Source organism: Primulina tabacum, chromosome 12, assembly GCF_025594145.1.
Source record: "Primulina tabacum isolate GXHZ01 chromosome 12, ASM2559414v2, whole genome shotgun sequence".
Lineage (NCBI taxonomy): Eukaryota > Viridiplantae > Streptophyta > Magnoliopsida > Lamiales > Gesneriaceae > Primulina > Primulina tabacum.
The window spans coordinates 268,567-279,783 of record NC_134561.1 but is presented as its reverse complement, the minus strand read 5'-3'; the positions used below and the strand labels follow the sequence as shown (position 1 = coordinate 279,783).

Below are 11,217 nucleotides of genomic sequence, written 5' to 3'. Positions count from 1 at the left end.
TGTATTAGCTTTCATTATCTTCATTGGTTCGTCAGTTATAACGTACCACATATCATCACCTTGTGCAGCTAAATGAGCATGCGTTCTGATTTTCCAATCATCAAAATTTTATTAAACGTCCACTATTTGTTTTGCTTAAAAAAAACTAGGAACTTTTTTTTTAAAATCCCTCCAAGATTTCGGCCGAACCCTTAAACAAATATATAAAATTTTTTTGCACCATTTTTAAAATAAAACAACCAACTAGCATTTGAAAATCAAAGGGAATAGTCAAAATATAAAATCATCAAACATTTTACCAAATCTAAAAGCAATAATTTGAAAAGTATAGCACATACTCAAACATCTCAAAAACCACTCTAAAGCATAAATAAAAGTCGTAAAATCTTTAACATAAATCATAAACGTAAATGCGGAAAGCTAGAAGCGCTGGTCCTCGGATTATGTGCACCTTCAGTCCAGTCAGGTCAACCACCAAGACCTCCATTAACATCATTATCATAACCTCATGCATCAATCACACGAATGGGCTCCCTCTGGGGCCTTCTCCGTAAATTGGCTTCCTCTAGGGTTTTTCTCCTCACGATATCCCCAATCATATCATCATAATAGTCACAATAGCTTCAATTTCTCCAACGTTTCATATTATAATAACTTTACAAAAATCATGCATAAAATATCATTTTTCTTTTAAACCAAGCATGCAACATATATATTAATTTTCATAATAAATCATAAAAATCCATAAACATTTAAAATAGACATATTAACATATAAAACAGCAATCAGATCACTGTCATGATGTTTACTAATTTCTAGGTGTAAAATTACCGTTTTACCCCTAGACGTGAAAATCCTTGAATTTGAATTTTTCTTAATTTCATCGACTCTAACATATCCCAAATAATTATTTAAGCTTAAATTAAAATTCTTATAATTTTACTTAGCTTAAATACTAGACTTTTTAATTAATCTTTAATTATTCGTTTTTAAGGCGTTTTAATCTCGAATAATTTCAAACTTTAATATAAAATTCCTAAATTTAAAACTTAGATTTTTATATTATTTTAGCCCTCGTGAACCACGACTCGATCCCCATGAGCCATGTTTCGATTTATTTTACCAAAAAGAAAACCCTAATCTCACGCTCCAAGCCACCCTCGAGCCATCTAGCTTTTTCCTCGAGCCAAGCTCGGACCACACCGAGCTGAACCTTGACCAGCCTCTCTAGGAACCCTCCTGGACCCATGGAACTAACTGACTGGGCCCCTAGCTCGAAACCGAAGCCATGCAACCAGAAAAGCTCTCGGCTGAGGACCCCTAGCTACCAAGGACTCTTCATGTGCGCCCAGGACCTAGCCAACCGACCCAGCCCCTGAACCAGCCTCTTGTTCACCCACCTAGAACCCTAAGGACCTAACCTAGCCCTTGACAAAGCCCCCTGGCCGAGCGTTTCCTCCCCTGCGCGGCTGCACCCATGCACGTAGCACTTGCTGCTCTCGGGTGGGAGTCCTAGCTTGCTAGGACTCCTCCCCAGCCCTCGACTCGAGTCGTAGCGTGGCTAGGACTCTATCCCTGACTCACACATGACCCTTGCCCAGCCCTGGTCCCAGCCGTGACCCAAGCCAAGCAACATGCCCCATAATCGAGCCCCTTGATCGACCCATACAAGATTTCGGTTCCAGCTTCTGTTATGTACGTGTGCAGCATGATTTGTGTGATTTAGGACTCTTTAAAACATGTAAAAACATCCCCTAACAATTCCTAATCATGGCAGACCCTTTAACAACACAACACACATGATTTTTCATCAAATTCAAGCCTTAAAAATTGACATATGACATAAAATCGAAAATATTTTATGTTGCAACTTGTTTTCCATGCAAACCGATTTTAAATAATTACTATGGTGTTAATGATGAGTAAAAAGGTGAATATGGCGTGCCTTTGCGTAATTTACGCACGAATAAACGTTGACGATTGAAGAACGACGACGACGAGGACCTTGGCTTGATGAACTATGAAGAACTTGATGCTTTTCCCTTCAATTCTCCTTGTGTGTGCGTGTGTTTGTGTTGGAAAAGTTTTTCAATTATTGGGGAAGGAGGCGTGGGGTTTATGATGCATGGGGTAGGGTTTTTTGTATATTATATAGTTAATTATCACTAAACAAGCTTAGGCCCATTAGTGGAGTTAATTAGGCCCATTAGTATTTAATTAAAATATTAAAAAATATTTTGAATAGAAAAGTTTGTGAATTTATTAGCCGGATTGCCAAAACTTTCGTATTTTTGTTGAAAAACCAACACCGATAAAATTTACGTCCCGACGTATAAATTAACCTCAAAACCCCTTATTTTCAAAAATATGAAAAAGCATCAATCATATTTTAAATAATTAAAAACAATTATTTAATAAAAATATTTTTCATTTTTCAGCCCTCGGTCTCCGTTCCTCTATCGCAACTCAAATAACCCTTAAAATTACATTTTAATGTATGTAAGTAGAAAAATTACTAAAACATCATATAAGCATGTCACATAATCAATTTAGCAATTATAATAAATTAATTAATCATTTTTCATATTTCCTAGATTTGCATGCAGTTGGATTACGTCGTCTTAATTTTGGACCTTACATTTTCTCTTGAGAATATATGAACTTTATTGAAAGAAGACATGGTGATCAAGCCTATGAATAGAAAGTATTCAGGAACAAGATTGAAAACCGCTCTGATACCACTCGTTAGGATCGGTTTGAAGGGTCAAAGTGTTTAGAAGGAGGGTTGAATAAACACTTTAAGATTTTGACTCTTTTTCGATAATGGTGAAACAGTTTAGTGATAAACTGAATTCAAGAATCTTGTTGTCTATATCAGTCAGTTAACTAGTTTAAGTGTGGAAATAAACTAACTGATAGATTGAATACTCAAAGAATAACTGAAACAAAGAACACAAAGATCTTATGGATGTTCGGAGGTTTCAAATGCTCCTACGTCACCTCTTCTATCACAAAGATGGGATTTCACTAAAAGACTTTGCTTGGTTACAGAAGCTATAATAACCAACTTTAGTTTGGACTTAAACATTGCCAAACTGAAACTCTTAGTTCTTTTACAATTTATTAGTATACAACTGATTTTCTTTCTTAGCACAACTGATCATAAAAGATCGAATACAACAAAGTAATGTGCTAGTATTTTAGCTCAAATGATAGTCTGAAAGCTATGAATATATCTTTGAATGAATATATCTTTGAATGTGAGCTTTTCTGTATGAATATTGTAACTGAACTTGTATATCTGAATTCAAAAATCAATCAGAGTAATGATTCAAAAGTTTTTCTCTCAACTGAACTCCTTGACTATTTATAGGCTTTGCTTCCAACGGTAACATTGAATGCATTAATTAATTGTTATTTGTTGATTTGTCCTTTCTGAATATGTCAACATTTTCCTGACAATAGTACACTGTGGTAGTCTGATATGCGGCGCTCCCACTATTAGTTACAGTTGCTGTTGTATGATTTGTCGGTTGTTGTTTGCGCTTTAACTGATGACCTGTTAAACTGATTATCAGTTGACTATATAGCCGATCGGTTGAACTGACTGTATAACTGATCAGTTCCAACTGATAGTTCAGTTATCTTTACAGATTCAGTTAGCTTCGATCAGTTCGATTGTCTTCGAATATTTAACTCATTAATTATCAGTTTGGACAACTTCAGTTTGGGTAGTTTCGGTTCAAATTAATTCAGTTAAGCCGATCAGTTATGCAATCTTCAAAAAATTTATTTGTCAAACTCCGAAATTCTGATTTTAACATACCATTTTGTGGTTCGTCCTAGGATTTTGTCGATCTCTGAGGTCGTGTTGTGCTAGGTGTTACAATATCGAGTACAACACATACACTATCCAATGACATTGACACTTACAAAAAATCATCTACATCATCCTCGATTGTCTTTCCTTTGATATCTTCAAAATCATCAAATACAACATTAATGGATTCCATAATCGTCCTAGTTCTTAAATTAAACATTCGATATGCACGACTATTTGTAGAGTATCCAAGAAACAAGCAGTTATCGCTCTTGGAATCAAACTTGGATAGCTGAGCTCTATCATTTAAAACATAGTATATGCATATAAAGACGTTAAAATATTTAAAATTTGGCATCTTTCTCATGATTTTCTCAGAGGGTATCATAGTAAAACCATTTCTCAAATATATTCGATTAGAAATATGGCGTGCACTATTTATATTCTCAGTCCAAAATCGTTTTGAAATATTCTTTGAACTCGGCATCACCCTAGCCATTTCTTTGAACTCAGCATCACACTATTTATATCACGAGTTTGCTTACCTTTTTGACAAGTTCCGCAAACATATGATACCCCCGAGGATAAATTGGACATATCTCGTACAACATCATACTTACTAAGGTTCTCCAGTGTCATGAAGTTTGCATGCCTCAACTTTTGATATCATAGATCAAGTTCACTCACTTTTGTATTTTCGCAGGTAAGATCTTCTCCTAATTGATAGAAATTATCTGCAGATCTTTTACCTGTCATGACAAAAGTGTTAGCCTTATCAAAAACTTCACAAGTATTTTTATTAAACTTAACATGCAAGTCATCATCATACAATTGACTAATGCTTATTATGTTCGAATTAAGTCCCTCGACATGAAGAATATTGTGAAGCTTAGGGAGTCCTTCAACATTGAGTGTTCCTTTTCCAACTATCATTCCTTTTGCACCATCTCCATAGGTCACTCTTCCACTCTTTTGTTCAACATAGTCTATTAGATATTCTATTGAACTTGTCATATGACATTAGCTTCCACTATCAAAGTCCCAGAGACCTGCAGTGGTAGTTATCAAAGAAGTATAAATAGCATGACAATTAATTTTAGCCTTAACTTCACTGACGATCGTTTGTTAGAGGTGTTGCGGTAGGTGTGGTGGGATACTTTGGACAACATCCGATTAGCTTCTCAATATGTGTAGTTTTGTCTTAGCTTAAAACAAAATGATTTGATATGACCAGGTTTGAGTGAATGCAAATCTGTGTAACCGAAATTCATGCAAATTTGTGTAACCGAAATTCAGAGCAACAAAACAATTCTTTAATCAATAGTTTGAGTGCTGTCTTCAAATGTCTCAAACACGTCACGACAAGACATTGAAACAACAATGTTTCGTCTTTGTGAGTTCTTCGGAAAATTATCTCGTGTATTGCTTGTCTCGTTTCTCTGACACCTTCGAATCTTGTGTAGTAGTTATTCTTCAACATATATAAACTTGTGTTGATCTTGATAGACTTAAATAGATTCTTACAAAATAAGGAAAGCAATCTTTCATTATGAAACAAATTCTTCCAACTAATAAAAATCAAATCTAGAGTTTAAAAAACTCATTATTCTAGAATTACAATTTTTAAGCTAAATCTTATAAAAAAAAAACAAAAGAATGTAGGAGATAAATTTCCTTTCAGTTCCATTGAAAATAATTTAAAAATAAAATTGTTTCCATGAAACGCAACACATTCATAATACTACTACCTGCAATACACTGAAAGTTGCTGCCTTTACAACATACATCATTGGCAGCATATCTAAACCCTTTGGTCAGAGCAACTTTTCTTTGAGCCATTCCAAGAAAGTGAAAACCATCATGGTCTATGTTAAGACTCATCATATCCCTGGACAATTTCAAGCAGTTTTCTTATTTGATTTCACTAATTTTCACCACCACATAAAACAAATGTTCGATCTTTTCTTTTGCTCATGATAGTCACGGGATCCCAAGCTAATGCAAGGCCAGGCTACTTATTATTTTATCATTTCAAAATGTGAAGAAGCACAACTACCTCCACCCAATGTATCTCCTAAATGTTCAGCAGGTAATTTTCAAAATTTAGTTAAACTTTTATTTTGTGAAAATACTCTTTGAAATGCCACAGTAATTAAAATATGTCACCTATGCCCTTTTTCCTTACCAAAATATAACTTCTCTTATGAAAATAAAAGGAAAGAGATAATAATGAACATGAACTTCTAAACAGCGAAAAAATCCCAAAACTGAAGCAACTTGTGAGTCTCATGTCGCTGTAAACAAGAAAAAAAAAATCAAACAAAGAAATGCAACAAATAGCACCTGCTGGGCAAACCCGACAGCACAGAGACCCCTCACTACAAAGGAGAGAAAAAGGAAAATATGGCCACAAAAAAGATGATTTAATCCACATTCTCTAATCTTCATGGAAACACTTGAAACAATTGGCCAGACCATTCCGCCAGACCATAGGTGTAATGGCCAAAATAAATCGAGATACTCCAACAGTGAAGCAAGAAGACCTGACAAACCTGAGATACAATCGAGTCTGAAGTACAAATCAAAACCTACCGGACTGGATGGATCGTGTAGAAGATGGAAGCCCTCGGTGGCATTTAAATCGCCAAACCTGAAATACCGACTTGGAGAGAGGCTGAAACAGCACATTAAACAAATAATTGTACCAAAAAAAAAAGAAAATCTTGTGGCCATGATGCATGAATCATAAACAAATTCTGAAGTTATAGCGGTGACCAGTTTTTTGGAAATGATTCACATCAAACTTGACAAAAAAATTTCATTACTAAGCTCCAGCCCCCAAACATGTAAAAACCGAATTTGGATGCCAACTTCTTTCACTAAACATCTTGGATACACTCAGTTGCCCAAAAGAGCCTGGTAGCATGTTCGCACATCAAGATTAGGACCAAAAAAAGCACCAGACCACGCATCTTGGAAACTACACCTTCTTCACACTTTTAATGATCTGATCAAGCTCCATTTTTGGCAAAAATAGTATTTCACTATCGGTCTAAGAATGAAGAATTTCAGGAGAGCAGGGACCTTCGGTATCAATGGAGTCCTGGTTGAACGGACGAGGCGAGTGCGAGGTTGCACTAGAAAGGTACACAAATTTGCACCGGGGTTAAGGAAATTTGTTGCACAAGCCCCATAAAGAAAAAGTTCTGACCATAGTTGCAATGCACTGGATTACAGAGATCTTTCCAAATCAAAATGCTTTCTGACCTTTTGATCACGAAGATCTTGTTAAGAACCTGCAAAAATTATGTAGTTCAGTCAAGTAGCGTCTAGGGCAAGAATAAACAAAATAAAGTTATTGACCAAAGTAATACATATTTTAGCTGATCCCTTGAATCACGTTATAAATTGACATTTATCGAGAAGGCAAATAGTACTTGTATGTCCATTTCTGGCACTGAAAGCACTGCTCTAAAAACACGGTGTTACGTGACAAACTGAAGTATGTTTTAGAATTCCACAAGCACCTGGCATAGTTTTCTAAAAGAAAAAGTTGAAAGAAAAAGGATAGTTTAAATAAAAAATAATCTCCACAACCGTCATAGTAGATACAAATGGAGTACATGTAGAAAACTGAAAAAGTAACGATCAATGAGAGAAATATGTAGAAATTTGGTGATTTCTTGCCTTTTATTGGGTACAAAGTCGGAGACGATAATGTTATGACTCCACTACAAGGGTTGGAGTGAGTCATTCGATCACATTTTGCGGATCGCGGAATTTGGAAAAGGAACAGCTTCGTACTGGACAATCCCACCAGTGCACGAAGCAATGTGGATAGAGAACCTCCATCCAGCAAAAATAAGCAGCATTTTTGGCAAGATTCAATAGAATACGGTTTCCAAAAATTAGGAAATTCCCATTCACATGGCAAACCGAAAGAATATTCAACCAGTTGTCATATTCTCAAATTCCCTTGTTCTTCGATGACTACATAGAAGTACTTTTGTGCTGCGGTGAAGGTAAGAATCTAAATCATAACCCACAGATTTCATTTTGTCTAGAACTTCGAAAGCAAGCATTGCTTTATCCTTTGAACAGAGAACTTCAAGTAAATGGTTGTAGATGTGGCATCAAAATATAATTTTTCTCCATGCTATAAAGAAAAATTTTAAGAGCCTGGTCTAGTTTTCCCTCACAGCAGAGAACATGAATCAACTAGACACAACCTGGGGCAGAAACAACAACCCCAAACTCCTCGAGAATTAAAAATGTCCTATGAGCCTCCCCGATTCTGTTAGCCTGACATAATCCAATGAGCCAAATGTTGTATGGTGCATAATCAAAATCAATCAATTTGATGTCTCTTTCAAGCAAGCGTCTTACAGCATTCTCATATTCTCCTTTCACAAAACATTCCTCAACAAATTTCAACGATTCATCTTCCCCTAAACTCCTCAGGTACTTCAACCAAAGACCATAAGCAACAGTAATCTTATTCCTCCTGCAGGACCAAGTCATGAGTGTCTTATACACAGAAAAAGATGGTACACATCCATTTTTATTCATTTGCTCAAAGAGCTTAAACGCGTCTACTTCTCTAACCAAACTTTGAAGTCCATCTATGAGTGTGGCATATGTAACGGAATCTGGGGAAAGCCCCTTGAGTTGGAGCTCCTCGAAGAGCTTAAAAGCACCATTAATTTGCCCAGCTTTGCACATACCATTTATCAACGTATTGTATGTCTTGGTGAGTGGCACAGCCCCACTATCAATAAGCTGCATGAGAATCTTGTAAGCTTTAAGCATTAATCCAGAGTCAACCAACTTCTCCACCATCTTTTGTAGGCTTACGCTATCAAGAACACGATCTGCACCTTGTGACAGCCAAAGAAACAATGATGGGTTTCTCCCAAGCTCTAATTTGTAATGCATAAGGCGAGCTTCCTCGAGTTTACCGGCCTTACATAGTCCATCAATCAATGCATTAAAAGTTACAACAGAGGGAAAGCAACCAAGTTTTTCCATGTCATTAAAAATCTGTCGAGCCTCTCCAAGTAGCCCATTCCTGCACAAACCACAAATAAAAATAGTGTAAGTGCAAGTATTGGGGAACTGATTTTGCTGGGAAATCTCTAGTTGGAGAGACCGAGCTTGATCCAAGAGCCCGACATCGCAGAATCCTTTGATTAGCACATTGTAACATCGAGTATCCGGCATGACCCATTTTGCAATCATATTACTTAACAACTTAGTTGCATCCACCATCCTTCCAGCTTCACTTAACCCACGCATCATGATCGTGTACAACACCACATCAGGGATTAAGTTCACCTCAAAAGCCTTTGAAAACAACTCTTCAGCCATTCCAATCTGTTTAGTTCTTATCAAACCTTCAATTATACAACTAAATCCCTGAATCTCAACATGATAACCCTCCTTTTCGAACGACTGCAAAAGCAAGAGGGCTTCATTAACCCGGCCAAACTTATAGAGCCCATGAAGCAAAGCATTGTAAGTAATAATATCAGGTCTGCATCCCTTACTTTTCATCAAATTAAGCAGCCTAAGTGCATCATCTGTCCTCTTTGCCTTGCACAAACCTGAAATAATAATTGTGTATGTAATCCTGTTAGGCAAGATTCCTCTCCTAGTCATTTGGTCAAACAGATTTAGTGCATTTTCAGTCACCCCATTCTTGCACAAACCATCAATCAAAACATTAAAAGTATCCGTACCCATTTTACAATTGGACTTCACCATCTTATAATAAATCGCCAATGCCAAATTGATTAAATTTTTCTGCACCAAAACATTTAAAATCACGTTATATGCAGCTAAATTGGGCTTACACTCATAATCTTTCATCTTTCCAAATGTCTCCACTACTTTTTCCGCATTCTTCAACCTCCGATATCCCAAAATCAACACAACAAAAGCATATGCATAAACAGGCGCCTTTTCATTCCTTAAATCATCAAGAACACTCCAATATAAATCAAATGAATCGTCACTCAAGAGCATCTCGACAATCAAATTATGTGAAACCCCACTACGGAACTCCTTTTTCCCAGCTGCCCAGGTGAAGAAGCGAAAGCAGATGCGAGGATCTTTCTTCAATTGCGCCTGTGATTGGAGAACTGAAACAATAATTTCGCAGTTCAAGAAAGGGGATAATTTGTTAAGGGACATTTCCATAGAATACACAGAATTGACGAGGGAGAGGACTTCATTGACAATGTTAACATTGTCCAGGGTATTGTCAGAAAGGGAAGAGAAGGTGGATAATTGAGTGAACTGATGAGGTTTGACTGAGCGAAACATCGCGAACTGGAGAAGTTTCTGCATAATTTAAGGCCCTTGGTTAGCCTCCGGCAATGATTGTCACAGAAAATCTATGGAATTGTCAACGATTGTCACAGAAAACCTACAGCAAATGGTTCTGGATTTGATGGGACTATCTTCAGAACTTAAGAGGCTGCCCTGATTCACCACTGGATTTGCGTTTTTTCCCAATGAGATATATATGTATTTTCATTCATGGTATATAATTTTCATGTTAAACATTTTTTTAACTATGCAAGGAGACGAGTGTTATTTTATATATTTAATGATTAAAATCAGTAGGATTTGATAATTATTTAAAATTATTAATATAATATAATGAATATATTTAAATTTTAAATATTATTATAAAAATTATTATATCAAAATATTTTTTTCATTTGAGATAATACTTAAACGATGATAATAATATTATTGTCGTTAAATTTACTTATTATTTTGGTTTAAGTTAAACATCTATTAATAAAATAATAAAAAAATTATTTAAAAATTCATATATTATTTTGTTTATCAAAATTTAAAAGAATAAAACATTTTTCAAAAATTCAACTTTTTTGCATTTATTAGATGAATAAATTTTGATTAAAAATGTAATTATTTTTTGGATATGTTAAAAATATTTATATTAAATTTTTATTAAGATATATATTTTAAAGTTCTATTATGATACATAATAATAATAATAACAATTTACGGACATTCTTTTAAAAAAGGTGAAAAACGTAATATTATATATATAAAAATTATATTTTATTTAATACGATAGAGAGTAGCAAACATAAAATCTATAAAAGTAACACACAACTTAAAATCATTATTTAAATTAAATAGATGATATAATTAATGCAGATACTTAAATGTAGTTAATAATTTTAAAAAATATCAAATTTAAATTGGAATTTTTAAAAATAAATTGAAAAGAATTCACATTTAATTATTTATTTATTTCAAATATTAATGCGATAGGTAAATACATTAATAATGATTTTTTTTTTCATTTTATAACATTATTTTTGGCGGAAACTTTTCAGATAAGACAAAAACTTTGTTTA

The 11,217-nt window shown here is 34.8% G+C and overlaps 1 protein-coding gene across 1 annotated transcript; it reads right to left on the bottom strand.

Moving 5' to 3' along the window:
* Positions 1-5,153: 5,153 nt before the first annotated feature.
* Positions 5,154-10,325, bottom strand: LOC142521310 (pentatricopeptide repeat-containing protein At1g79540-like). The gene is made up of 3 exons (XM_075624530.1): positions 10,248-10,325; positions 9,673-10,215; positions 5,154-9,423 (listed from the first exon to the last, which is right to left on the bottom strand). Exons 2-3 carry the CDS (start codon positions 10,166-10,168, stop codon positions 8,039-8,041), a joined length of 1,881 nt encoding a protein of 626 aa, XP_075480645.1. The 5' UTR covers positions 10,169-10,215; positions 10,248-10,325; the 3' UTR covers positions 5,154-8,038.
* Positions 10,326-11,217: the final 892 nt, after the last annotated feature.